The following is a 27,913-nucleotide window of genomic DNA, read 5'->3' as shown; positions in this document are numbered from 1 at the left end:
GACTAAAACTAACAAACTAACTCTGTTTCTATATAAACGACATATTCAAGCCTGTAAACTAATCTAAACGACACAGACTAAACACACAAACCAAACATGGGTTCTAATAGAATGTCATGTGGTGGGGTGCTGTGACGGGTTGTTGTGCCTAAGGCTGCGGAAGTACATGGGTGTTTTTGAACCACAAGAGCTTGCCCCGCGCGAGAGGAGTTGGCAATCGTGTTGTGGAATCCGGAAACGGGACAAGCCAGGGACACACAAACGAGTTTCCCGTGTACGGTTTTGGTTCCGACGAGTCTCGCAGTGACTACAAGGTGGTTAAACTCTCGTCATCGTCGGGATTGACGTTTGACGTCTTCAGCAGTTTGTTGAATGGAATTGGAGAAAGCCACGACTGCGTGTTGCTTCAAACTCGTTTGTACTGGCTGGTGCTTCGACTGTGCATTTTGTGGTTTTATCTGAACGACGAAGAATTCGGGGTCATAGACGTACCACTACATCGATCTTTAAAAACTAGTCTAGTGGATGCCATTGCTTGGTCGAGAGCATTCGTCACTACGAAATTATCGCAATCTTACACGACCTATACTTTCTTTATGCCTTTCTCAGAAGTATGTTTTTTTCTCGCTTTTTCTATATATTTATTATTTTTATTTTTATCTTTTTGTAGCGATGAGTCTCTTTGTTTGTTCATGGGTCTGGGTTGGATTTGGCAGGTGTGTCGGAGAAAACTTTGTGCCGGATTATCAGGTGTCTAAGGAAAAGGCGCTTTAAAACTAATATAGGATAATAATCTAATGAAATAAATAGGACCAAACGAAATATTTCTTATTTCTTATATAGTACTTGTAAAACAAATTGAATTTTATTTATTTTTTGGTGTGAATTGGGAACTAATTTATATATAACCAGTAGATAGATATCCTAGAATTTTAATGTATTATATATGACTTACTTTTTAGAAAGAGGAGCATAGAATTTTATGAAGAAGAAAAAAACGAATTAATGAAGTAATATGCTGAACTTTTAGTGTATTATAAATTACGGTGAGAGTGTATATAATCAAGGATAATGCTGTGGAGTAAGTTTGTACACGTGGCAACATATGAGTGAAGCATACAAAAAAAAATATAAGGAGAGAGAAAGGGAGAGGAGAGTGTCTGTAATTAAAGAAGAATGGCAACATGGTGTGAGTTTGTGGTTCCAAACAGAATTAATGTTCTCAGCCGAGTGAAAGAGAAAGTGAAAGCCTCCTCAAATATTGGCAGTCGCCGTCGTTTGAGTGGGATATGGAACAAGGCGTCGGAGTCGGAGTCGGCGGATGTGGTGGTGATTGGGAGCGGCATAGCAGGGCTGTGCTGCGGAGCCCTGCTTGCGCGCTACGGCCGCGACGTGGTTGTGTTGGAGAGCCACGACATCCCTGGCGGCGCCGCCCATTCCTTTGAGGTGGGCGGCTTCAAGTTCGACTCGGGCCCGTCTCTGTTCTCGGGGTTCCAGTCGCGGGGCCCGCAAGCGAACCCGCTGGCCCAGGTGCTGGACGCGGTGGGGGAGAGCGTGCCTTGCGTCTCCTACGACTCCTGGATGGTGCACCTGCCGGGGGACGCCCACTTCTTGTCCCGCATCGGCCCCGCCCACTTCGTGAACGACCTGCGCCACCACGCCGGCCCCGAGGCCGCCCGGCAGTGGCAGCTCCTCATGGATGCCGTCCTGCCGCTGTCCGCGACGGCGATGGCGCTGCCTCCGCTGGCCATCCGGGCCGACTTTGGAGTCGTCTCCACGGCCGCCCTCAGGTACACCCCCTCCCTCCTCGCCTCCTTGCTCCAAATGGGGCCACGTGGAGCTCTGCTGGCCACTAAGATGCTCCGCCCCTTCTCCGAGGTCATGGACTCTCTCGGCCTCACCCACCCTTTCGTCCGGAACTGGGTCGACCTGCTCGCCTTCCTGCTCGCCGGCGTCAAGTCCGATGCCATCCTCTCCGCCGAGATGATATACATGTTCGGGGAGTGGTACAAGGAGGAAGGCAGCTGCCTGGAGTACCCGGTGGCGGGGTCGGCGGGGGTCGTGGATGCCCTCCTCAGGGGGCTCCACAAGTTCGGGGGCCGGGTGCGCCTAGGCAGCCACGTGGAGGAGATCCTGACGGAGCCCAAGGGCAGAGCCGCGGGGGTGAGGCTGAGGAGCGGGCAGGTGATAAGGGCCAAAGAGGCGGTGGTGAGCAACGCGTCCATGTGGGACACCTTGAAGCTGGTGCCGAGAGGGGCGGCCCCAGCGGCGTACGCGCGCGCGGTGGAGACGACGCCGCAGTGCGACTCGTTCATGCACCTCCACCTGGGGTTCGAGGCGGAGGGCATAAGGGACGACCTGGGGATCCACCACATAGTGGTGAACGAGTGGGAGCGCGGAGTGGACGCGGACCAGAACGTGGTGCTCATCTCCATACCGAGCGCGGTGAGCCCCGAGGTGGCGCCCCCCGGGAAGCACGTGCTGCACGCCTACCTCCCCGGGACGGAGCCCTACGAGCTGTGGGAGGGGCTGGACCGGCGCAGCCGCGAATACAAGAGCCTGAAGGAGCAGCGGTCGGAGGTGATGTGGCAGGCGGTGGAGCGGGCGGTGGGGGAGGGGTTCCGGCGGGACAAGTGCGAGGTCAAGCTGGTGGGGTCGCCTCTGACGCACGAGAGGTTTGTGAGGAGGCACAGAGGGACGTACGGGCCGGCCATCAAGGCGGGCCAGGGCTCCTTTCCGGGGCAGGCCACGCCCATCCCGGGGCTCTACTGCTGCGGCGACTCCACCTTCCCCGGCATCGGAGTGCCTGCCGTCGCCGCCAGCGGAGCCATCGTCGCCAACTCCCTCGTCTCCGTCTCTCAACACTCCCAACTCCTTGACGCCATTGGAATCTGATTCCCTTTCCTTTTACTCTCTCATTCAAACGCGTACAATCATCACGGCCTGCACAATCAGTGCTTACTTTTATAATTTATATATACACACCACACCACGCACACACATTCATTGCTCCTCTTTCTTTCTTTTTCACTATTTTACTCTAATCGAATCTGAGTTCAATTTAATAGATAAAAGTATTGATTGTTATGATGATCCCTGCTGAGTTGAAGATGGGATAGATAGAGAGATGGAGATGGGAATTGCGACAGCAAAAAAGGAACCCCCTTAGATGAATAAAAGGAAACAAACGCACACGCGTTTGTCAAACTTCTTTTGAAAAACCAACACACTTTCTTTGTGCTTTATTATAAACTTCAATTATTTATTTTAAAGTTCAATGATTTTTTTCAAGTAGTTAATTTCATTTTCATTTCGACTTGAAAAGTTATATCAAACGAGTAACAGGAATAATTAACAAAATTTCAAACGAAAGGAGAAAAAATCGGTGCAGATACTAAAGCCATTTATTTATTTTTTTCAATTGCGCATGGAATTTTGTAATGAATGATGGGTGCAGTAAAGTAAAGATATATGAATTTAAAAAAAGAGAAAAGTGTAGACGTAGAGTGAGCATGGACTCAGGATAAAGGGAAACTGTGTAATAAATATATAATATAATATAATAATAATAAAAAAAAAACGTAAATGTGGGGTGGGGTGTGTGCATTATTGTTAGAGATTAAAGTTAAACCAATAATATTCTTTGAGAGAAAAAACAAATATATCCTTGAATTATGTGAAACTTCGTTTTTTATTTCATATTTTTAAAAATTAAATATAAAACTCTAAATTTGGTAATGTGATATTAATATATATTCATTTTTTTTAATCGGAAACACTAAACCTGTTTAGTTAGAGAGTGAATTGGACAAAGAAAACCCAGCATAGCCAAATTAGGCATATTACTAACATGAGATATTCGGTTGTGTGTATGCTGTGCAATTGAATTTCCCAAAGCCAAAACGTGTCTCTTTCTTATCTCGATCAGTATCAAGTCTTCGCTGAAGTAACAAAGCAGGTTTGTTGCGTATACACGATCCGGTTTGAATTGTTGTTTATTGTGATAATGAGTAGATCTGATTGACTGAAATCCGAGTTTACCGTTGGTTTTGTGGGTTAAGAATGTGTAGAGCGAATCGGAAGTGAGTGAGTGGTTGTGAATGGCGTCTTCCGGCGGAGTGGGCAGTTCAAGGTCCGTCAACGGCGTTGACTGGCTCGGAAGAGAGATGCTGGGCATGAGACTGAGAGACGACGACGACGACGAAGACGATCACCGCTCAGTAACAGTAAGACTCACGCACACAAATTGCAACTAAACAATTTGATGCTCTTTATATTTTTCTTTTTTTTCTTTCTGTGTAGGATTCTCAAAGCAGACCCTCTCGAAACCCTCATTCCAATTCCAGGCAGGTTCGTCCCAACCCGACAACTGTCTCCGCTTTCTCTAAACATTATAAGCAAAGTGTGATCTGATTTCTCACTCTCACTCTCACTCAGTGCAAGACTTACATACCAGAGCACGTGGTGGGGACGGGCTCGTTCGGCGTTGTTTGCCAAGTAGGTACAATCGGACCCTCTCTCGGCTCCTCTTTGGCCTTGAATTTGACAGATTAATTGCGTTCCCGGGTCAGGCAAAATGCAGAGAGACCGGAGAGATCGTTGCAATCAAGAAGGTCCTCCAAGACAAGCGCTACAAGAACCGCGAATTGCAGATAATGCAGATGCTCGACCATCCCAACGTGGTCGCCTTGAAACACTGCTTCTTCTCCACCACCGAAAGAGAAGAGCTTTATCTGAATCTCGTCCTCGAGTTCGTGCCCGACACTGTTTCTCGCGTTGCAAAGAACTACACCAAAATCAACCAAAGAATGCCACTCATTTATGTCAAACTCTATACATACCAGGTTCCTTTGCCACTCTCTCTTTCTCTCTCTCGCTCGCTCTCTCTCTTTCTCTCTCTCTCTCTCTCTAATGTTTTCTTTTGAGGGGTACAGATTTGCAGGGCACTTGCTTACATCCATAACTGCATTGGAATATGTCACCGCGATATCAAACCTCAAAACCTACTTGTAAGATTGTTCACCACTTACACCCATGAATGCTTAAATATCCTAGTATGACATCATCAGTTCAAAGAAACCCAAATATGATATGTAATGGGATGTCATTTTAATTTGAGTTTAAGCGCTAGAAGAATCCGTAGTTGATCATATTATGGGTGTGTCTTTTAATATCCAGGTAAATCCTCACACGCATCAGTTGAAACTTTGTGATTTTGGAAGTGCCAAAGTTCTGGTGAGTTTTATGCTCTACCTCTTGATAAGATATTGAGGGATTTAACTATCTTGCAGGTCCATCTGGGTGACGAGAAAATATTTATGTTGGTTTTACATATACTGTAATCAGGTGAAAGGCGAACCAAATGTGTCTTACATCTGCTCAAGATTTTATCGAGCTCCAGAGCTAATATTCGGTGCCACTGAATATACGACCGCCATTGACATTTGGTCAACCGGTTGTGTGATGGCTGAACTTCTACTTGGACAGGTAGTTTATTTTTTATTTTTTCCAAAATAGTCCCTGCGAGTGATCTTGTTCTGTTTTTGAGTCACATCCAAGTTGTCTAATCTTGCAGCCTCTGTTTCCTGGTGAGAGTGGAGTTGATCAGCTAGTTGAGATCATCAAGGTGAGGGAGGATTAAAATCATTCATTTAGCTTTTTCAAAAGGGGCGAAGATGATCAGAATGATGAGAAGCCGTTGGTGTGTGCAGGTATTGGGAACACCGACAAGAGAGGAGATAAAGTGCATGAATCCAAACTATACGGAGTTCAAGTTCCCGCAGATTAAGCCCCATCCATGGCACAAGGTAATCATATATATACATATATATATATATTATGGTGGTCTATTTGTGGTTATTCTAAAAGAAAAGGTGTTTAAAAACAAACAGGTGTTTCAAAAAAGGCTACCCCCAGAAGCAGTGGACCTCGTGTGCAGGTTTTTCCAGTATTCACCTCATTTGCGATGCACTGCTGTAAGTCCCCGCCGTTACTTTTCTTTTTTTCCTTTTTTTTTGTTTTTGGTTTGGAAATAACAAAATTAGTGTGTGTGTGTGTGTTTCGTATTAATAAATCAGTTGGAAGCTTGTATTCATCCATTCTTTGATGAGCTGAGGGACCCGAATACACGGCTACCAAACGGACGGCCTCTTCCGCCGCTCTTTAACTTCAAATCTGAGGGTAATTAACTAACTAACCATTCTTGTTTTTTCTGACACGTGAATGTGTGTTTACTTATAAGAAGAGGGTTTGTTTGTGACAGAGGTGTCGGGGATTCCCGATGAAATGATAAAAAGGCTGATACCGGACCATGCTCGCAAGCACAACTTGTTTATGGCCTTGCACGCCTAGCTCCTTCTCATTCCTCTTGCTCCTTATGTTTTCCACCATAAAAAAACAAACAACAAATATATTTCATACTTAATTTAGAGCAGCTGTGTTGTTTATGTAACGGGATGAAGATGCTTATCATGTCACAAAAAGAACCAAATATAAGAACTATGAACAAAATGTATGGTGTCCTTACTACGTTTGAAAGAAATACAGAAACAATATGCTTTTTTGTTTTGTTTGTGTCAACCACGCTCTTCGTCTTGTTTATTTCATATTCAACAAAACAGAAAAAACTTACCAGCTCTCCGATGTCAAGAAATGACTGGCGTCAATGTTTCAGTTAGATATTTGTTTGGAAAGGAGCATAGACAATATTTGTCTGGTTTTTCTGTAGACTTACACTGTAGTATACAACCACAAAATAAACTCGTTATTTTAATAAATACAAAATAAATTGATGTTCAACGACAATATATGACACAAACGACATGAAATTTGAGGTGAGATTTTCGTAAAAATAAAACTAATTGTTGTTGTTTTATTATTTGATGCCCCGTAAATTAAAGGGGTTAAAACCCTCGAGTTCTCCGCGAACCTCTCGTGTGTGCTGTTCACAAGGTACGCTCTTTGTCCTTTGCAATTTTCGGTTCTAGGGTAGACCAGTTATTGCTTGAAACTCTGTTCATCACTTTAGTTCTGAACATTGATCAGAAACGAACCCTTGCGCTGTTTGTACAGGATCTTGATTTGTGGTTTAGATTGTGTGATGCTCTGTCTGTAGGATGAAAGTGTAATTATAATGCACACCATATGTTTGACAAAAAGAAGTGCAGGTTAAGGTGGCGATGGCGGCTTCGGTAATTTCGTCGACGTCGAATGTGGCCTCTTCTTCTTCTTCCTTGACGAAGCCACCCACCGTCTCGCTCTCCGTCGCTTCCCACACTTGGGTCGTCTTTTCTTCTCTATCAAACCAATTTCCTTTCAAATGCTGACTGATTCATGGATTTTGGTTGTTTAGGTGGCTGTGAAGAGAGTCGCTTTTCCCAGGTCGCAAAATCTCAGGAGCTCGTTACGAAGCGTCTCGGCTTGCTTGGCGCATGAATCGGACCCTCCCGTTTCTGCAAGTGGTAATCACAACCGTCTCTTTTGTTTGTTGAGTCGATGAGAAAGTATGTATGTTTGGGTGGTCAGGAGAGAAGGTGGTGGTGTTGGTGATCGGGGGAGGAGGGAGAGAGGCGGCGATCTGCCGCGATCTCAAGACGATGCCGTGGACACAGGCCATCTTGTGCGCCCCCGGGAGTGACCACATCTCAAAATGCGGGACCGCCACTTGCGTGTCAGACCTCGACATCACCGACAGCTCAGCGGTGTGTTCCTTCTGCGCAAACTCCAACGTCGGCCTCGTCGTGCTGGGCCGCGGCTCCGAACACCTCCTGCACCATCTCACTCACGCTGGAATCCTTGCTACTTCTGTATAACCCAATTGGCCTTTACTATTATTACTTACGGAAATGCTTTTCAACACAACTCACGATGTTTCTCTTCTCTCTCTCTCTCTCTCTAGAATCAATCCTATAACCCGAGCTTCCTTTGATCTAAATCTATCCTCACCTTCTTGCTTTACATGTCGGATACTAACGCTCAGGCTCCCCGCACTCTTCCAGTCAAGTGTGAAACATTGGCTATCATGCCATCTTATACTTCGACGTTTGCGTGTGATTTTTCTTTAAAAAAACAAAACTAGACGTATGTGGACGAAAATCTCAAATACTACATAGAATATAATCATTAATCACACTCAGTTTCCTTAATATTCCTCATCTTGTTTTTGTTACACTAGCAAAAGTGAATTCATTGTTGTAAATATGATTACGTTCAAAATCAATTTTGCATACAATAATAATAATAATCCGAAGAAGCCCTGAGAGCTTTCCCAGCCAAAAAATGTGCCAAGTGATTACAATCCTTGAAATGAAAGCAACACTAGAAACAGGAAAGCAAATAAATAATCTCATCGAGCAAGAAATCAGCGAGACCGGCACATTGCACTAGAAACACTAGAACAATGGTTGTCTCATTCAACTCGTCAATGTCTATGTCCTCATTCTACACGTGTGGATGACATAGGCTCCCAATACTTTTGAAAGAACAAGCCGGAGAAGCCGCCTTTCCTTTACCCGGAGCCTTGGTAGGGTTAAATCCCGAGGAAAGCATTTTTGACCTCTTCCTCGGTAAAACGTCGAAGCAAAGCTCCATTAGATTCAATGGAGATGACCCCCCCGTGCGACCTCGGTTTCCTAGACATAAAAATCTCCACGAAGATGCCCCTCTCCTCCTCCGTTGGATCTTCGGTCCAAATGCCTCGTTCGTCTTCCGCCGTTGCGATGGAAGAAGCTCGTATTACGGTCTCCACTCGTTGCGACTCCTTTGCCTCCAATAGGTGGCTTCCTTCTCAAGCAGGTTGGTATCTTCTAACGTCTGTGATGTTTCATTTGGGAGTATGGAACATTCTGCGACCTGCTTTGAGGCAAATGAGTACATAAAAGAGTTTTAACGTGTGCCCATACTTGTGAATCGATGCACCTTTCCTTTTTGTTTAGGATTACGAGTTTTTTACTAACTTTGGCACTAGTTATAGTAATAGAGGCGCGACATGAGTTCTGACTGTCATCTTTATTCTGCTAAATACAAGGCCACACTCAATTAGTTGTTCATACCCTATATCATACCATACCATGTGTGTTTTGTTTTGTTTGTGTGTGATATAAAATAGTATTGCCATGTCTTCAATGCAAAACAAATAATATATATTCAACGCAACCACAAAGTATTTGACTCAGTTTTTTTTGTAAAACAAACAAGACAAAGTGTTGCAGTGCCTGGCTGTGATTGATCCCTTTGACTCTCATTATAATAATTAGTCACGTGCTCTCAAATTCGCTCACACTCTAATCTCTCACATTAATAATAATTTCAAACAAAGCCATTATTGGAGTCCAAAGGCAGTTGAGACTTGAGAATGAGACTCTCCTCGTCTGCGCTGTACCTGTGTGGGTTTCATTTCTCTTTCTCATTTTAGGGCCTCTTTCTCGGTCTCTCTCCCGAAATTGCCAATGGCACTTAGGGTTCCGGCGGCCAAGGCGGCGGAGATTGCGATCGAGTCCATCGGCCGTGGTTACGACATCTCCATCGATCTCCGCCTCAAGTACTGCAAGGGAGATTCGCGTCTCATCGACCTTGACCAAAATCACCGCCGTCAGATCATTCTTCCCGACGGGACTGTCATCTCCGATGTCTCCAAATCCATCAAATGCGACAAGGGCGACCGGACTCGCTTCAGCTCCGACGTCCTCTCTTTCCAGCAGGTACTCGAACCTCATTTCATTTCCCTAAATTAGAAGAAACTAGCTTTGACCCGGAGTGTTCAAATTTAGATACTATTGATATACTAAATATGGGGAGAGAGACTCGCATCATTCATTAGCATGTAAAAGTATATGATATATGTATCCCATTAGCGTCTCAAAATCAATAAGTTATTATGAGCTTTTGCCTCTCAGATGTCAGAACAGTTCAACCAGGAGATCTCACTGACGGGGAAAATACCGTCGGGGCTGTTCAATGCCATGTTTGATTTCTCGGGCAGCTGGCAGAAGGACGCGGCGAGCACGAAGAGCGTGGCTTTCGACGGAGTCTTCATCACTCTCTACACGGTCGCGTTGGACAAGTCTCAGACGATGCTCTGCGACCGCGTCAAGACAGCTGTCCCCTCGGCCTGGGAACCCTCTGCCTTAGCCAGCTTTATCGAGACGTTCGGGACCCACATCATTGTCGGAGTCAAGATGGGAGGCCGGGATGTCGTCTACATGAAACAGAACCACTCGTCCACACTCCAGCCCGCCGATCTGCGAAACAGACTCAAGGACATCGCTGATCAAAGGTTTTTAGATGCCACTCCTACATCTTCTCACCAACAAACCAACAAGGTACGGTGCTTTCTTCTTCCTCTTACTCGTTTCAGATTGAATTCTTGTTCCTGTTTTTAACCGTGTCTTACCATTTGTGTTTCAGCTCGAGATCAGGGAACATCAACTACGGTTTGCAGAAGCAAACCCGTCAAGTTCTTATTCTCACAAGGAGGTGTTATATCTGTTTGATAGAAATACTGGTGTATTCATTTCGTTCATTATTGACCACATTACATTTGTGTATATGGGTTATTTGTAGGACATTGTGACGATTTGCAAGAGGAGAGGTGGGAGTGATGCGAGAAACCTATCCCACAAGGAATGGTTACAAAGCGTTCAAAGCGAGCCTGACGTGATCTCCATGTCCTTCGTCCCAATCACCTCTCTACTGAACGGAGTCCCAGGGAGTGGATTCTTGAGCCACGCCATAAATCTTTACTTGCGATGTCAGCAACATTCTTCCTTCTCTATTCTATCTGCTTTTACACACTTTGTTTCTCTAATAGATTATTTAAAATTTGTATGAAGTTAAATTCGTGTGCACGTGCAGATAAACCACCGATCGAAGAGCTCCATCAGTTTTTGGAGTTTCAGCTCCCTAGACAGTGGGCACCAGTTTTCAGCGAACTTCCCCTCGGTCCGCAACGAAAGCAACAAAGCAATTCATCTCTTCAATTCAGCTTCATGGGTCCTAAGCTTTATGTGAACACGATTCCGGTAAAGCTTTCGAAATAGAAATAGTATTATGACAAGTTATTTGATTGTGGTTGGTAGATGATATTATTACATGATGATGATGATGATGAATTGGAAATTGGTATACAGGTTGAGGTGGGAAAGAGGCCGGTGACAGGGATGCGATTATATCTGGAAGGCAAGAGAAGCAATCGATTGGCCATTCACTTGCAGCATCTCTCCTCTCTCCCCAAAGTGTTCCAACTTGAAGACGAGGCGGACGGAAAGTTCCGGCGCGAGGCTTGTGATCGCAGATACTACGAGAAAGTGCAGTGGAAGAACTTCTCGCACGTGTGCACGGCTCCGGTGGAGTCGGAGGAGGAGGAGTCGGTGGTGACGGGGGCGCAGCTTCAGGTGGAGAAGTACGGGATCAAGAACATCCTGTTTCTGAGGCTGCGCTTCTCGGCGGTCCCGGGAGCCACGGTGGTGAAGCGCGCGGAGTGGGAGGGGTCGCAGGTGTCGACGGCCAAGTCGGGGCTCATATCGACCCTCATAAGCCACCACTTCAGCACGGCCGCCCAGAGGCCACCCCAGCGGCCCGCGGATGTCAACATCAACTCCGCCGTGTACCCGGGCGGCCCTCCTCTCCCGCTCCACCCTCCCAAGCTTCTCAAGTTCGTCGACACGGCGGAGCTGACGCGGGGCCCGCAAGACAACCCCGGCTACTGGGTCGTGTCGGGGGCCAGGCTCGTCCTTGACAAGGCCAGGATTTCTCTGCGGGTCAAGTTCTCTTTGTTGACTGTCGCACTCCCCGATGAAGAGCTTCAGTGACCTCTCCTCTCATTACTTTTGACAATGCCATCCATTGATTCTCCATTTTGTGTATACTGGCACATTGATTGAATTGCCCATCTAATTCTAACCCCAACCTCGTTTACATTCATCTCCAATGAAATATTTGATATGTATACAGATAAGAAAAGAAAAAGAACAAAAAAAAAAAAAAAGAGGTGGGTCAAATGTGTTGAGGCCAGTAGATTGGTTCCCTTTGGGATGGGGATGGGAAAGGGGCGGGTTGTGCGATGAAAGTGGGTTGAGTGTGGCCCGGCATCACCACCGACAACTCTGCTGCCGATCTCCGTCCCTGCATTGCATTATTATCTCAAACTGCTCTTCTCATTACTACTTAGTAGGCTGTAATATGGATGGGAACACACTTACCGGTTGTGGACTCCCAAGCTTCTGAAGAGCCCTGTTGGCAACTTCACCGGAAGAAGAAGAAGAAGAAGAAGAAGAAGGGCTCGTTGGCTTGAACAGGCGCTCAAATATGGCCATTATGAGGAACATGGAAATCAAAATTGCGGTGGCCACAAAGCCAAAGGATATGGCATTCATGGATGTGGCTTCACCATCCAATCCTGTTCCTCTCTGACCCAGGCTTGGCCTTCTGTACTCTTCCCATGCCTTTGCTCTCTCTCTGCCTATATTACTCATACCCCTCTGATCTCAACATACACTACACTCTCTCTTTCGCTCTCTGCAATCAAGAATTACAACACAAAACCATGAAACTTTATGCCACTAACCAAAAAGAAAAAAAAAATAACATCATGTAAAAGAAGATGATGGCAAAGACAATACGAGTTCAAGTCAAGCCAATCTGCCTTAATCGTATGCAGTTTGGTTCAAAAGGAAATGCATTTCTTCATTAAATAAGGAAAGACTTGTTCCAAAATAACAATTGCGAAAACTAGAGTTTGACTATGAAAGCTTTTGGGAATAGTGCCATTTTATCAGAAAGACTTGAGAAGAAGAAGAAGAAGAAGAATAAGAAAAAAACTGTCCTTTTTTTGTTTTATTCGTTTCCAAGAAGGTGATGTTAATTTGCAGAGTAGCAGAAGAGGATGAGGAAGACTTACCAAGAAAGAAAGAAAAAGGAGATGGATCGATGTGAAGAAGAGGAGAGTATAGATGATATCACGAGTAGTGTGGTGAGCCAAGTATATAATATCACGATCACGATTCACCAGTAGTAGTAAAAATGAAAAGAAGGTTGTTATTAGATGATATATTAGTCCAGAGATTTAGGAAGAGCACTCAATAAATAGTCTTATTAGTCTCTGAGACACCCACGTTTGTGTATGCATTATTATTTTAGCCCACTCCCACTCCCATGAGTCTTTTATATTACAGACAAATTCGTATTATAATCTCTAAGCTACACTTTTTTTTCTTTTTTAATATGTGTTTTTGATGCCTAGCTTAATTGATACTATACCCTGTCTGTCTGAACAAAACAATCACATTTCAAATTAATCAAATGAATGGGCCTTCATGTTCCACATAATCTCAACCATATGTGCCCTCTTTTTTCACTTTTACGAAAGCACTCACCTTTCTTTATTTATCTCCTAATTATCTTTTCTTTCCTTCTCTTTTTTTTTAAAAAAAAATTGTTGTGATCATTATTCCCAAACTAATTAACTCGCATAACAGAAGACCCTTTTTGTCATAATCAGGAATTCTTTTTTTTCTTCTTCTTCAAGCTTGTCATAATAAAAATAGTGAACAGAGAGCGTGAAGGTGATGATTGCGAAGGAAATAACCATATTAATGATTTAACCCCTTAACCATCTTTCTTTGTTTCACAGCAGATATGATTGTGACCATCATTTTCAAACACACACACACACACATGGCCTGAGAGAAAATAAAGATTTACAATTTGGGAATTTACTGATAGTGATGGGAGTGAGTGCTTGTTGTTGTTGTCGTTTTTTTACTACAAAAGAAAATAGATATGATATGAACATTAATATCAATTAGTGAGTAGCACAATTCAGTGCCTATGTTTATGTTTCATTACATAGGGGATGTAAATGTAATGATGTGGGAACGTGAGCTATATGTCACATAATCTCATCTCATGTAATAATACTCGAAAAAGAAAAAAAAAAAAAAAGCTGTATCTTCACCATAATTTATGTCATAATGGAATATTATAACTCCAAAGAAAAATAAAACCAAAGGTTCAAAGGCTGCGTGAAATGGCACACGAAAGAAACAACATAGCATCATAACACAAACAATTCAATTTTATTACAAAAAAGTAAAATAAAGTAAGCATTGGATGACCTTACAGCTGTGTAGTAGCAGACTAGGCATATGATTCAACAGAAGAAATTTCAAAAAATAAATTGTATTGCGATTTGTGAAGCATAAATAAAGAGTAGGAGTAGGAGTGATCTACAAAAGGTGGTGATGTACACCACATTAATATTTATTCTTCATATTTTTCTAAAAAAGAAAAGAAAGAAAGAAAAATGTTCAATTGGAAATCCCATAGCTTTTGTCAGAAACACTGATCAGGCGCGCACACACACACAGTGTGTCATAAACCACAATGCAATGTGCTCAAATTTTTATTTGATGAAAGCATAGCAAAATAAGTTAGGATATTAACAAATAATATTCAGAAGAAAGGCACTAAGAAGAATCATTCTATCACCCCACATGCAATGGTACACATGAGAGACATACCACACGTAAAAAGAAATGAGCATTAAGCCAAGAATCCTAAAAACCAAAGAATTCTTGAAAAGAAATGGAGCTATGATTGACAATCTTAATTTGATTTGAACGCTGAAATAGAGATATGTTGTCAACGAGGTAATCACCGTGTCTCAGAAAAGAATGATATGAAAGTCTATCTCAACTTGCTGGTAACAACAACAACTCACACTTAATACCATTCTCAAAAAGAAATCTCATATAATGGAAGTTAATTAGATTAAGCATATCAAACTTGAAACTTGAGCGGTTAAACAACACTATTTCTTAGTAGCTAGGCCTAGGTAGCTCCAATGAAAAACAAAAAAGAAATGGTATGACATTCCAGTATCAAAGTAGAACACAAAAATAAAGATGATTCCTTTTGTTTTTTGCTGTTTCATTTCATTTTCATGTACCAAGGAAAGGATTACAAGGCGTCCACTTCTTTTTCTTTTTTCCCTCTTTTTTTGTTAAAAATTTATGATATTTTTATGAAAGACGTTTTTCGAGAAGAGAAGGGACCTATGATATTAATATTTATATTTGAAGCACATGGTTTTATTTATATTTATGTATTTTCATTTCAAACCCCGAAATTCTCTCACTTGAAGCAACCTTTTACGAAGTCAACAAACGATTTATGAAAACCCCCTCAAGATTCCGAGCCAAAAAACAAACCAACAAACATTAAGCTAATTGAAACAGTTGGTGTTTTACTCTTTATGTCATGTTCTACTTTTTTAAGATGGCAATATCCATAGCTTCTTCTTTTCCTTTCACTTTCGCTGTTGGTGAGTGGAAATCATGACAACATACAGAAAGTTGAAAAAAGATAAATATCAATTTGTTAATATCTCTCAAGTTTCTCAACAGCTAATCAATGAATGCGATCTTGTTTTCTCAACCAAAACCACTGACATTGACATAGCAAAGCCAGTTGTTCAAATATATACACATTTTTATTTTACTTTTTAAGAGAAGAGACAAATGTTTCTGCTTCCCTCCAAAATTATTTGACCGTATAGAAAACGGAAAATGATACAAAATTTTATCAAAATGACATCTAATGTATTTTTAATAGGATTTCTACCGCAAATGATCCATAAACTATAATGCTTGTGACATTTATATCACAAAACTAATTGTACGAGCAAAATGATACTTAAAATATTAGTTTTGTAGTAATAAAACTCAGCGCCTAAAAAATTAGAGCACGCTTTACAAAATATAATAATCTGTACAACATTTAAAAAAACACATCGTGTATAACTTTATGGCTCGTTCTAAAATCCCTTTAGACTCTTTAGTACGAAGAAGAGAAACATAAGTGGATATATAAGTAAAGAAAAATGAAGGTATTGGACTCATAAATTTTTTAAAAATTGGTTCCGACAATATGAGAAAAACTTACAGTTCATCTATTCTGTTGTTTGGTATAAAATATAAATAAAAAAAATTGAAGATAATGATTTATTTTTATCGTACTAAAAGAACTACCATATTGCGCTCATCTTTCCCTATATAGTATTATAATGATAATAGGTTATATTTTGTAATACGCTCAATGTTTTAGTTTCCATCGTTCTCAATCCATCAAAACTTGAGAGAGATTACTTTAGTGGGTTCATGAAAAATCATCATTCATCTTGTATTCTCTTTCCATCAAACGACACAATGGATTGATTCCTTGGCTTAAAAAACTCTCCATCTCCATTTATTCTTCATCTTCTACTTACCAAACAAGGTCCAAAATTTATGGATAAATTCAAGCATCTGAAGAACATCCATCGAATACGAGACTAAAAATTGAGAAAATCTGAAACGAAAACAGCCAAGATAGAATTGTGAAGGTGGATGAACACGAGGCTAGGCCTTGAGGCGGCCGTAGAAGCTTGCTTTCTCGTGGCTAGTCTGGAAACGACCGTGGCCGAACTTGGAGGAGGAGTCGATGAACTTGAGCCTGATCTCCTCCGTGGCGAGGCGAGAGGTCTGTTTGAGCATCGAGTGCCTCAGAGTCAAGACCCTCTTCTTGGGGCCCACGCAGCAGCCCTTGATCATCAAGTAGTCGTGCGTCACCACCCCGTAGTGCGGGAACCCCCCCATCGGAGTGATGCCCTTGTCGGTGCGGTCGTACTCCGTCATGGCATTGTGCCCCGCCTTGCCCACCTCGTACACCTTCTTGTTCACCTCCGTGCGGTGGTGGAACCCGCTCTGCCCCGCCCGCGCCACCGTGAACGACACCCGAGCCGGGTGCCACGCTCCGATGCACGCCACCTTACGCAGCCCCCGGTGGGTCTTGCGAGGAAGCCGCGTCACGCCCCAGCGGCTCACCACGCCCTCGTACCCCTTGCCCTTGCTCACCCCTATCACGTCTATCATCTCGTCCTTGCGGAATATCGCCTCGATCGGAACCTGCTTCTCAAACAAGCCGTACGCAAAGTCGACCTTCTGGGCCCCGTCTCCGCCGTTCACCTGAATCTCCATCAGGTGGGCCTTCTTCTGCTTCAGACCCTTCATCTTGCGGATCTGCGTGTGAGCCAGAACGCGAATCACGGTGCAGTACTTCTTGAGCTTCTCCAGCTGGGACTGGATGTCCTCGCTCTCGTACTTCCTCGCGTACTTTGTGAACGCCTTCTTCTTCGACATAGCCCAGCTCTTGTAGAACCTCCGTCTCACCTCCTCGCTCAGGTGCTGGGCCCACACAGTCTTCAGGCACCGCAGACCCTGGGGAGTCTTGATGTAACCCACGACTCCGACCACCACCATGGGCGGCGTCTCGATGATCGTCACTGCCTCGCACGTTTCCTTCTTGTGCAGTTCTGCCACAGAATCCCACTAGCTAATAAAATACATGACTTGTATTTTAAAACTGAATCAAACATGTACAGGGTTTGGTTAAATACTGGATCCGGGTTTCTCGACATCTCTGACAATGTGAGTACTTCCAGCCTTGTAGCCCATGAAAGCAGTGAGTCTGCACGGCTTGCTTGGGTCATCCTTCGGGAAAGCCTTCACTGCAGTATATAACACGCAATACTATTTAGAAAAATTTATCCCTCCTGGATCATTTCGTACCGATTACTTGACAAAACGAGTACCATCTAACAGAAAATGATATTGTATACACTATTACGTTCCACTAATGACGTCTTATTATGTTAATTTCAATCTTTTAGATGATCGAGAATCGTAAAAAAAAAAAAGGCATATGACCCATGATTACACAATTAGAATATTAACTTGATGAATTGGTACAACGAGTTAAAGGTGCATGAACAAAATTAAACCCAACTTCTATGCAACTACAACGACAAACGAAAAACAATTGAGAAATAACAAAGTCAACAAACAACGAGAAAACGCATTCAACATATCACCAAATGCATAATACGAAATCATAAAAATTAAATTGGATGTAACCTTTTCCACGGTGACGTGACGCTCTTTTTCTGGGCAAAAAACCCAGAGATCCGTGACGAGGGTGCTCAAACTTTCGGTGAGACATGATTTCAACAAATTCTGCAAAATTAATGTTAATACACATAATTACACTGCAAAACAAATTTACAAGATAGAAGCCATAACTTTATTCGTATTGGAACAAAGTACCCGTGAAGACTAGAAAAAAGATATAGGAAAACGTGAGTGTATCCACAAGACCCAAACAGCTGCGTAAAATGAAATCCCTTAACCAAAGGCCTATGGCAAGATGCCAATTCTCGGGCTCATTCGTGTTTCTTTCCATAAGTCCCATCGGGATTTCCGGTAAATAGAGCACAATTCGAGACTCCGGCCTTGATTATTTATAATTTTCTTTTAAGGGATGACATTCAACACAGAATCAGGGTGATACGGTCACACAAAAAGAAGAAAAACGAAAGTGTCGACTGAAATGAACATTAAGGACTGTATTCAAAATATCATACCGAATGAGCACAGTGAAAGTGCGAGAGAAGCAACCTCAGATTCGAAGGTAAGGATTAGGGAGGGTGAGACATGGAGATGGCGGTGGCTATTTATTGGATACAGAGTGACGCAGCCCTACCAACACTCAAGACCGCGTTTTCAGTCTATTGGGCTGCTTTTGTGTTTGGACTTAAAAACTTGTTCTACTCTCTAGGCCCAAAATAAAAAGGGAGAGCGCGATTTGATAATAATTTTAAAAAAATTAACCAAAATTCAGTAATTTATTTTTATACCATCTATGAAGATTTGTTTTTTTAATCTCAATTTTAATGGAGTTAGTAAATGAATTACTGTTGGATTTTAGATGGTTGAAAAGTTTATTAATCAGTGGTTTCATATATTTAACCCCCCTTAGATCCTCTTTAAATCAACGAATTTCATATATTTCGCTGAATAATGAGTAAGTTCACTTATTTAGTCATTTTAAATAAATTTAGTGATATATTTTTCAAAAAATGACTTAGGATTACATAGAAAAAAATTGGAATTTCACAGATGTTACGATGAAATACGATAAGATATGATTAAATTCAACCATTTTTTACAATGAAATTAATGTTCAATTAAGATAGTTTACGATAAGTTATGATATGATACGATGGTTACTATAGGATTCGATGAGATACGATAGGTTATGATCACATGGGTTTATTTGCATATTTTTGTTCGTTTTTTGGACTACAATCTATTTATGAAAATTTTAAAGTTAAAAAGTCTATTTTTGATATTTAGCTACTATGATGAATATTTTAAAATTAAAAGGTCTATTATTGATATTTAGCTACTTATGAGCTCGACTAATGAAATTTCTCTAAGAATATGATTACTATCTCAAAAGCGAACGAAGCATATGAACGGTTTATAACTTTCGCTCCTGAATCGGACGGTCTATTTTATCTACTGATTAACGAAGGAACAAATCTGAACCGTACGATCAATATATTTAACACCAACACGCAATTCTTTATGCTTCTCTTTCTTCCTCCTTTCGACTCTTCAGTCCTTAAACCCTTGCTCCCTGTAAAACCGCTTTTCGTATCCAAAAAGCGGTTTTCTGATCTATCCAGATCGTTTCAGGTCGCTCCGATCTGTAATCGCTATTCTTTACAGGTCTGTCTTTGATTTACCACCATTTCACGGTCTTTTTATATGGTATATAGTTTTCTCTTTGGCTTTAAATCTGCGAAACCCGTTGAGATCTTCGTGCTTGACCTAACTAGTTTGTCAATTCTCTTTGTTTCCGTTGAAAAGTATGGTCATTTTGACCATGGCCTCGCTTGATAAGGGTTATTTTCTGAACTTTGCGTGCTGTAATATACATATATATATAGATTCGTCAAATTTTTATGATATAAAATTATTATATGTCACTTTCGGTGTGTATCATTGTTTTGAAATGATTTGTTTCACTATTTAATATTGATTAAAGAACAAAAATGTAGAGGTTGGGTTTTGAGATGATAGGTTGTTATGAATCTTTGTTACTGGTTATATATGTTGCCAAGTCGTCTAAGAATATGTTTGTTCGGAGTGCATGATTTTTTTTTTCTTCTTTAATTCCCATACAAAATTCCTGTTGATTTTGGTGATATATTGCTGGTGTGCAAAGTGCAAACAGAAAAGGAACCTAGGGGAGAAATGAGTTTTCTTTGGAATACCAAATTTTGTGACTGTTCTATTGTGCGCGAGCTGCTCCTTTAAAATAATGATTTTATTTAATGGGTTGAAAGTGATGTAAATGTTTTTTCTAATACAAGTCCTTAACGCCTAAGTTTTCTGGACTTATTAATCCTTGTGGAATAATTCACACGATGCATCATTTTATTTGATATAATCATGTAACTCTGACCAGAAAGAAGAAGTGAGCCAAGCGAGAGTAGCTGGTAATGGAGGGCGAAAAGAAAATCGACAATGGTATTCTGTTACCTTTTATCTTTACCTTCTCAACTTCTTTCTAGTATAATCGAGTCAACTGGTCTTTTCTTTGTTTCCTACTCAACTGTGCGAATAAATACTTGTAGCGTCTGCACGCTTGTTATATGCTATGTCGGCTCAGGGTATCGTCACTATCAATCATTTTTTAACATTTTTTTATAAATATTTTATCGGGTCGTTTGACTTATTCGATGTGTTCGCTGGGTGCCCCTCTGTTTCTTTATTTCTAGTAGCTGGTGTATAATGTATATGTTCTTCAACATGCTTTCTTTCTCAACTTTGTAATTCAGTTGTTCTGTTTCTGCAGTGTACAAATCGGACGCTATTACCGGCCTTGCTAAGCAAGAAGTGGTAATTTTCTAAGATTGACGCCTGAGTCAGTAGATGCCACTTTTGTTGGCATCGTATCTCTGTCCGCTAAACAATTCTTCTTGTATCTTGTATACACAGGCCTCTGGGAAAGATGGAGTACCATTGGATTTTAACTCCTCCAAAGCTACCCAAAAGAATATTACCTCTCTCAAGAAAGGTGAGACTGATCAAGGGTCAGTTGGAAAGCCTGGTGTTTCCCATCCACCTTCTAGCTGTTACAATTATTACTATCCAGGTTAGATGATAAATATGATTCTTGTATTCATAGATATGTCCAAGTTGTTTCAGAATTGAACTAGGAAATCTGGTAAGTTATACAACAATTTATCCGAGGATACCTCTATCCAGATTGGTACTTAGTTTATGCTTTGTGACAAGTGTAATTGGTTGTAAAACAGGATACAATGGATCTTATTCGCAGCTAGATGAGCATGGCTATTTTGAAGCTAATGGCTCAAATACAGTAAGCTTTCTTACCCCGCACATTTGGTTTCAGAATTAGGCATTTTTTTTCCTACCTCTAATTTGTGTTTTTAATATATCCCACTCGCCTTCCTTGCAGGGTGTGCAATCGGTATCTGATAACGGTTCAGTGTATTACTATGTTCCTAGCTATAGCCCATATCCTTCAGGGGCTATTATGGGGGTAGATGGACAAGGTATTGGTCAACAACAATATTATTCTTCACCTGGATACCCTCAGCAACCTCTTTCTTATGGTTCAGAAGCTTTGTCATGCTATTCATGGGATCCAACATTTAATAGGGATGTTCCTACTAGTGGGAAGTCAAGTCTCTCTTCTTCTGGTTTAGCCAAATCGTTCAACCCTACGAAATCTAATGGAAGCATGAATGGCGAATTTTCCAAACCTCTCTTCAACACTCAGCCTATCAAATCATTAAGCAAGGTATAGTTCCCGGGTTTTAAATTTTGTGTCATTTGGCGATAGCGTGTGACGTATTCCGTGTAGTGTATAACATCTGTCATTAAATATTTGACAGGTAGGGTCTGATTTCTCAGCCGGCCTGTTAAAGAGATACTCACAAGTTGGACAGTTGCCAACATTTACAAGTCAGAAGCACAGTCTGTTCCCCCAAAGTGGATTCCCAACATACAAGCCTTACAACACGAGGGTTTGGAACGGTAATGACAAATTCAAGCCCACCAAGGAGAGGAATAGCAGGGGTGTCGATTTTGAGGCTTCAGCAGAAATAACACGCGGTCCAAGGTCTCGCAGGGCTCTTTCAGATTCACCTGCTGAGAAGGAAGAGGTCGGGCTGTTTTCTGTGCGCAGAGAGCAATTTAATGTAGCCGATTTCCAAACTGATCTTGAAAAGGCTAAGTTCTACGTAATCAAGTCGTACAGTGAGGATGACATTCACAAGTCACTCAAATACAGTGTTTGGGCTAGTACCCCCAATGGAAACAAGAAACTCGATACAGTCTTCCGTGAAGTGGATGCTCAGTCGAGCGCCACTGGGGCAACTTGTCCAATCTTCCTTTTCTTCTCCGTGAGTTTTGGTTCCTACCCTATTTATTGACTTCCGGGTTCTTCATCTGATTGGATGTATTAAATATTTTAGTACTTGCTCATTTGTTTTACGATTGAAAGTTCCTTGATATTGAACACAAACCGTAATGTTTCCTTTGTCAGGTAAATGGAAGTGGTCAGTTTGTGGGAGTAGCGGAGATGATCGGGCAAGTCGATTTTGACAAGGACATGGAATTCTGGCAAGTTGACAAGTGGAATGGGTTTTTCCCTGTGAGATGGCACATTGTGAAGGATGTGCCCAACTCTCAATTGAGGCACATCACTCTGGAAAATAATGAGAACAAGCCTGTGACCTTCACACGTGATACGCAAGAGGTACTGTATCTGTACTTGATATTGGTTGGACACTTGGCAATGTCATGTTTGACATGTTTGGCATCGCTTTGCAGGTTGGGTTGAAGCAAGGAGTTGAAATGTTGAATATATTCAAGGGCTACACGGAAAAGACGTCGTTGTTCGACGATTTCGGGTTTTATGAAAACCGAGAGAAGTGTCTTGAGGTGAAGAGAAGCATGAAGCCTGCTGCTACTCTCAAGGTGGAATCCATGTACAGAGAAAGTGATTTCACTGTAAGTACCACCGCCTTTGTGTTCAAACATACTTTCTGAATTGTGTTGAAATCTTGTCCCTCGCCTCGCAGAAGAAAACGGAAGCTGAGTCAGCCTCTCTCGTTGCTCTCACCAAAAATCTGTCCCTGAACTGCACCGCTTGAAGACAGGAGGAATCTGTAGCCACTCTCTTTTTCTTGCTTTTTTGTTTTATTTTTAAGTTTAATCTTTTAGCCTCGTTCAACCAGATTTCTAGTTTTATTAGAAGTTGATTTGTAGTTTGATTATTATCATTAATTTGTTTTTCTTTCTTTTCTTTGGGGGCCTTTTTTAGATAGTGGGGAATGGGGTATGAATTCTAGTGTGGTTAATATTTGTTTTTAATCGCTCTTTCTAGTAGCTTTCGTTTTTGTGAAGACTTGTTCAATGGATTCGGTCATGGCAATGAAAGGCTTTGCTGAAGTTGGCAGTTCTTGTTTGTTTAGTGTTTTTAATATTATCGAGTCTGCTGTGTATTTGGTAGAAGCCATGTTTCCATGTAGTAGTATATGACAAAGTGTTAACAAGCCTTCCATGGGCTTGTTAACACAAAATGTCAAATAATTGCAATACAATGGGCAGTGATGAATAACATAGGCAACATATGGCACTAAAGTATTTTCCACTTTCAAGAAACAGAATACAGTTTAAATTATAAGAAGATAATCATATTCGTTCAAACACATACTGAAGTTGGGCGAAAATAAATAATACAACATTGAGCACACGACATCAATTATTACCCAAATCAGAAACCAAAAAAGCAGCATTACCAAGCAAAACATAAATTATGTAACATAAGACATGTGTGTGACTAACTTATTTGAAATTCTCCACTGGCATGGACCTCCTTGACCCTCTTGTCATACTCGTCCTCTTCGTCTTCCTCATCGTTGTCGACGTCCTCCTCCTCCTTGGCTTGATCCTCGGCTTCCTTCTCTTTTCCGGGTTCGTCATCCTCGTCTTCTTCGGTGCCCCAACTGAAGCCCCGGACGGGCTTGGGGACAGGTGGCGGCGTCCTGGCCTCCCCCACGATCTTCATGATCTCATCCACCGTCTGCAGCGAGAAGCTTGGATTCCCCCTCTGGTAATACACTGCTTGGGCCGACTCTGTGAGCTCCCTCGGCAGATTCTTCAGGAACCACGGGTGGCTCTTTATCTCTTTGATCGAAATCCTCTGCACAGTGGGACACCTTCATTAACACTTGTGGACCGATAACACACACACATTGATTAACTCGGGTTTGGTGCCTTACTCTAGACGGGGTGGCAACAAAAATGCGAGACAGTAGATTCCTGCAATCCTGCGAGATGTGCACGTAATCCGGGATTTTGAACTGAACAGCCATGATCCTCTGCAGCCATATGATGAACGAAGCTGGTGTGGTGAGAAGTGAGGAAAAGGAATAAGTAAGCGAATGAAGAAGAGAGCAATCACCCACCTGAATGGTCTTCCTGAAGTTCTTGGGGTCATCTTGATCCTCGAAAGGGTATGCACCGACAAGCATGACGTAGAGAGTCACTCCACAAGACCAAACATCGGCCATCTGAAAACTCATATCCAGAGATTATAAGCTACATGTACACCTGCCTGATGAGAGAGAGAGAGAGAGGAAAGGGAATTACTTTGCCGTCGTACTCGCGGCGAGAGAGAACCTCGGGGGCGATATAAGCAGGGGTGCCGACGGTGGACTTGGGGCGAGAGTGGAGGAGGGAGGACTATATGATGGAGCAAGTGAGTGAAGTGAGTGAATGGAGAGAGAGAGAAAGAGAATAAAGGAGCGGACCTTGGAGTATCCGAAGTCGCAGATCTTGAGGCGGGGGGCGGGGCTGCCGTCGAGGAGGGTGTTCTCGAGCTTGAGGTCGCGGTGGCAGATCTGCATGGAGTGGCAGTAGCTGACGCCGGAGATGAGCTGCTGGAAGAAGTAGCGAGCCTCGTCCTCACTGAACCGCCCCGCGTTGCAGATGCGGTCGAACAGCTCCCCACCGGCGGCGTACTCCATCACGATGGCCAGATGCGTCGGCGTCAGCACCACCTCCTTGAACCGGATGATGTTCGGGTGCCGCAGCGACCGGTGGTTCATAATCTCCCGCCCCACGTTCTCGTCAATCTGCCATCCAATCATCTTCTGTCAAACACACACACACACACACTCACCTGAATCATACGCATAACTCGCTCTCTTTACCTTCATCCCTCTCTCTATGTACTTCATCGCCACCAGCTCTTTCGTCTCCTTGTGCCGCAGCAGCCTCGCCACCCCGAAATTCCCCGCCCCCAAATCCTTCACCACCTCGTACCTCTCCATCTCTCTCTCTCACAGATCCAGATCTCTTTTCTTTTTTTTTCTTCTTTTTGTATCAATAAATGAGATTATGATATTACAAGTATCTCCCCTCCTCTTCTTCTTTTATTTCTTTCGAAGATGTATACTATTATACTATTTTATTTATAAAACAAAATTAAAAAAAAAAAAAAAAAGGGAAGAATGGAATCTTCAACAGTACGCGATGACCAGCTCGATTCAAGTCACTGCCTCTTCATTGTCCCTTATTTACTTCTTCACTATTATTTACAGACATCACCGGGAATCTTCCCAGCTTCTTCACCTTTCACACCAAATTAAATTTAATGATTAAATTACATCCCACTCCTGCATGCCATGATGTCCACATATACATTTATATATACGACGATGCACTTAACAAACAGTTTTAAAGTACTCTCGCCATATTAAACAAGATCTAATTCACCTGGGAACACATTTACCACTAACAAAATTAGCTCCAGAAATCTTTTGAGTGAGCTCGATTATATTTTTTAGCTTCAATCGTATAAATAAATCTAGAAGAAAAAGCCTATAGATAAGTTGATTCGTCTCCGAGGTATTAAAAAGGCATAAAGGTTAGATTTTTACGCAAATCCCAAATGACGTATTCAAATAGAAGTCGAGAAGTGAAGCCCTAGAAATTGAATCGAACATGCGTGCGTAGATTGAAATCGAGAAACTTGAATTTGAGAAAGTACCTCGGGATCGAAGACGATAAGCGCGATTTGATTTTGAGTTTGAGATGAGACTAGTGTGAAGGAGTGAGTTTAGGTCTTGATTCAATTCATGATTTGGTCTCTATTCGACGGCTACGATTTTCCAACTCTATCTAAGCTGGATCATCTCTGACGTCATCTTCTATTATGGGCTATGCTATCTTATTCCTATCTTAAGCACTCACATTAACTTCTGCCCGGCGACTTGTCGTCTCAATAATTAACATTTAAAAAAAAAACAAAAATTGAAATTTCCCTTGAAAGAATGATGATGGGGTTATCTAGGGAAATAGACACAATTGCTCAACTTTTTGAGTGGTAAACATCAAGAGGTAACTAATGTCATTTTTTCGGTATTAACAAAACAAAAATATAAACATTTATCAAAAAAGATAAATCATATTGTGTCTTGACTTTAACCTACTTGGATGTCCATCTCAATCCTACATCCACTAAATTAAGGAGATATTTATACCTCTTATCATTAAATTATTTATTCTATTGCAGTCGCGCATCGTTAGAAAATATCAAAAGCTTTAACACAATTTCTCAATTGTTTCCTGAGAGTAAAAAAAAATGGATAATTACATGCCACATACAAGTAAGTGAAGGAAATTGAAAATGTAAAATAAAATATCAAGTTTAGCTATTTAAGTAAGCGGAGATCCAAATTAAAATTTATATATAGAAATTGAAATTTTTCTTTGAAAAGGTGTAGAGGATATTTAGGGTGTGTTATTCAAAATGAAAAATTTTCATTGTTTATTAAATATAAAAAATTAAATGGAACTTGTGGCGACTTCCGACTTCCTTGCGGGCTCGTAAAGATGGTAAACTTTTGCCACTTTTCCCATAAACATTTGAAGGGGAGAGAGAGAGAGAGAGAGAGAGAGAGATGGTTATTATGGCCCTCATACTAAAGATGAAAAATAATACACTAGTGGGAAACATAATATTTCAAAGAGGTTAGTTCGCATATTAAGAGCTATAATGTTGGCTTACCAATAATGTTGTATATAGTTATAAAGTTATTTTATAAAAAAATGAAATGAATTTTTTTTCAATAATATCATAAAACAAGATTTTATATTTGGTAGTGGTGAATTAATCTCTAAATGCGGAGACCTGTGTTTTTGGTAAACAGTCGCCCGAGTCTGATCACTGCGACCCCCTTTGTGAGGGGGCACCCCTTCTCTCGAAGTTACAGGGCTATTTTGTCGAGTTCCTTAGAGAGAGTTGTCTCGCGCTCCGATGACCACCACAGCGAGATTCTTGGCAGCGAACCACTTCTCTGACCATTGTCGCCGGCGAATCTTGGTAAGGGGTTTGATATTGGTGAAGCCGGTAGGTTTAAGTTTAGTTGGAGAAAAATTGTTGAAGAGCTTGAGAAGAAGAATTAGGAGATAAAAAAAAAATAATAAAAAAAAATAAAAAATAAATAAAGAGCAAAACGTAATTGTACATTAGGTATATTATTAGAAGTGTCCAAAATTATATTTTGGTCAAAACTATTGAAACTACAATTACTTGTGACCAAATCTCAATCAATTTGTGATCCTACGGCTAATAAATTTATATATGATAGACCAAATCAAATTCTAACAGCGAAATTGATTCAAAGACGGTATAAAAAAATGGACTACAACTAATTTGCTAGCATTTGTAGATGTTAGAAATTTAATGGTCCCACTTTTCTCTCTCAACGTACACGTCCACCTCCACAAAATATATATTAAATAAAAACACAAAAAACAAAATGTTGCTGATAGTGATAATGTACTCTACTTTAGTACTATATAGAATATGTACATTTCGAGCTAGTTACTGATTTTACCCAAAAAAAATTGAAAAATTGATATCTATCGTTGACATCTGTGAGTTTCGAGTTATCTGTTTGTTAACATAGATGTCAACAATCGACATTTAT

At 41.5% G+C, this 27,913-nt stretch overlaps 8 protein-coding genes across 12 annotated transcripts; 5 read left to right on the top strand and 3 right to left on the bottom strand.

Annotated features, from left to right (window-relative positions):
* Positions 1 to 1,080: 1,080 nt before the first annotated feature.
* Positions 1,081 to 3,087, top strand: LOC149382729 (FAD/NAD(P)-binding oxidoreductase family protein). Its single transcript, XM_089630214.1, has one exon. The coding sequence runs from the start codon at positions 1,177 to 1,179 to the stop codon at positions 2,893 to 2,895; it is 1,719 nt and encodes a 572-aa protein (XP_089486340.1). The 5' UTR covers positions 1,081 to 1,176; the 3' UTR covers positions 2,896 to 3,087.
* Positions 3,088 to 3,746: 659 nt separating this feature from the next.
* Positions 3,747 to 6,562, top strand: SK41 (shaggy-like protein kinase 41). The gene is made up of 13 exons (XM_089602154.1): positions 3,747 to 3,958; positions 4,062 to 4,226; positions 4,303 to 4,350; positions 4,438 to 4,497; positions 4,572 to 4,844; positions 4,935 to 5,009; positions 5,179 to 5,235; positions 5,347 to 5,487; positions 5,576 to 5,626; positions 5,712 to 5,807; positions 5,892 to 5,975; positions 6,078 to 6,180; positions 6,263 to 6,562. The coding sequence occupies exons 2-13, from the start codon at positions 4,101 to 4,103 to the stop codon at positions 6,349 to 6,351; spliced, it is 1,203 nt and encodes a 400-aa protein (XP_089458280.1). The 5' UTR covers positions 3,747 to 3,958; positions 4,062 to 4,100; the 3' UTR covers positions 6,352 to 6,562.
* Positions 6,563 to 6,688: 126 nt separating this feature from the next.
* On the top strand, positions 6,689 to 8,036 carry LOC149382727 (phosphoribosylamine--glycine ligase, chloroplastic-like). Of its 3 annotated transcripts, none has more exons than XM_089602157.1 (4): positions 6,689 to 6,951; positions 7,167 to 7,280; positions 7,352 to 7,460; positions 7,525 to 8,036. In XM_089602157.1, the coding sequence occupies exons 2-4, from the start codon at positions 7,179 to 7,181 to the stop codon at positions 7,809 to 7,811; spliced, it is 498 nt and encodes a 165-aa protein (XP_089458283.1). In that variant the 5' UTR covers positions 6,689 to 6,951; positions 7,167 to 7,178; the 3' UTR covers positions 7,812 to 8,036. The 3 variants fall into 3 exon arrangements, with proteins under 3 accessions (XP_089458283.1, XP_089458282.1, XP_089458281.1); XM_089602156.1 differs by having other exon boundaries at positions 7,159 to 7,280; positions 7,352 to 7,457; XM_089602155.1 differs by having other exon boundaries at positions 7,159 to 7,280.
* A 1,286-nt stretch (positions 8,037 to 9,322) lies between these two features.
* LOC149382726 (MAC/Perforin domain-containing protein) lies at positions 9,323 to 11,919 on the top strand. Its single transcript, XM_089630503.1, has 6 exons — positions 9,323 to 9,698; positions 9,894 to 10,319; positions 10,405 to 10,473; positions 10,561 to 10,747; positions 10,852 to 11,018; positions 11,127 to 11,919. Exons 1-6 carry the CDS (start codon positions 9,447 to 9,449, stop codon positions 11,805 to 11,807), a joined length of 1,782 nt encoding a protein of 593 aa, XP_089486629.1. The 5' UTR covers positions 9,323 to 9,446; the 3' UTR covers positions 11,808 to 11,919.
* On the bottom strand, positions 11,876 to 13,245 carry LOC149382725 (multidrug resistance protein). Its single transcript, XM_089630504.1, has 3 exons — positions 12,896 to 13,245; positions 12,198 to 12,513; positions 11,876 to 12,120 (listed from the first exon to the last, which is right to left on the bottom strand). The coding sequence occupies exons 2-3, from the start codon at positions 12,468 to 12,470 to the stop codon at positions 11,992 to 11,994; spliced, it is 402 nt and encodes a 133-aa protein (XP_089486630.1). The 5' UTR covers positions 12,471 to 12,513; positions 12,896 to 13,245; the 3' UTR covers positions 11,876 to 11,991.
* Positions 13,246 to 16,096: 2,851 nt separating this feature from the next.
* LOC149382724 (large ribosomal subunit protein uL3y-like) lies at positions 16,097 to 18,513 on the bottom strand. Its single transcript, XM_089601545.1, has 4 exons — positions 18,455 to 18,513; positions 17,949 to 18,047; positions 17,432 to 17,542; positions 16,097 to 17,347 (listed from the first exon to the last, which is right to left on the bottom strand). The coding sequence occupies exons 2-4, from the start codon at positions 18,031 to 18,033 to the stop codon at positions 16,395 to 16,397; spliced, it is 1,149 nt and encodes a 382-aa protein (XP_089457671.1). The 5' UTR covers positions 18,034 to 18,047; positions 18,455 to 18,513; the 3' UTR covers positions 16,097 to 16,394.
* A 955-nt stretch (positions 18,514 to 19,468) lies between these two features.
* Positions 19,469 to 23,379, top strand: LOC149382723 (YTH domain-containing protein ECT4-like). 3 transcript variants are annotated; one of them, XM_089601111.1, is made up of 11 exons: positions 19,469 to 19,604; positions 20,347 to 20,408; positions 20,737 to 20,780; positions 20,880 to 21,036; positions 21,200 to 21,264; positions 21,364 to 21,460; positions 21,527 to 21,708; positions 21,803 to 22,312; positions 22,456 to 22,668; positions 22,743 to 22,922; positions 22,994 to 23,379. In XM_089601111.1, the coding sequence occupies exons 2-11, from the start codon at positions 20,381 to 20,383 to the stop codon at positions 23,063 to 23,065; spliced, it is 1,548 nt and encodes a 515-aa protein (XP_089457237.1). In that variant the 5' UTR covers positions 19,469 to 19,604; positions 20,347 to 20,380; the 3' UTR covers positions 23,066 to 23,379. The 3 variants fall into 3 exon arrangements, with proteins under 3 accessions (XP_089457237.1, XP_089457238.1, XP_089457236.1); XM_089601112.1 differs by having other exon boundaries at positions 20,880 to 20,958; positions 21,364 to 21,708; XM_089601110.1 differs by having other exon boundaries at positions 21,364 to 21,708.
* A 187-nt stretch (positions 23,380 to 23,566) lies between these two features.
* On the bottom strand, positions 23,567 to 26,193 carry SNRK2.4 (Protein kinase superfamily protein). The gene is made up of 7 exons (XM_089601113.1): positions 25,969 to 26,193; positions 25,130 to 25,550; positions 24,728 to 25,051; positions 24,567 to 24,659; positions 24,383 to 24,487; positions 24,197 to 24,295; positions 23,567 to 24,117 (listed from the first exon to the last, which is right to left on the bottom strand). Exons 2-7 carry the CDS (start codon positions 25,247 to 25,249, stop codon positions 23,755 to 23,757), a joined length of 1,104 nt encoding a protein of 367 aa, XP_089457239.1. The 5' UTR covers positions 25,250 to 25,550; positions 25,969 to 26,193; the 3' UTR covers positions 23,567 to 23,754.
* Positions 26,194 to 27,913: the final 1,720 nt, after the last annotated feature.

Source organism: Urtica dioica, chromosome 11 (genome assembly GCF_054948205.1).
Source record: "Urtica dioica subsp. dioica isolate 48M chromosome 11, U.dioica_male_clone48M_v1_H2, whole genome shotgun sequence".
NCBI lineage: Eukaryota > Viridiplantae > Streptophyta > Magnoliopsida > Rosales > Urticaceae > Urtica > Urtica dioica.
Note: the sequence above shows the minus strand (reverse complement) of the source record. Positions and strands in the feature narration are given on the sequence as shown.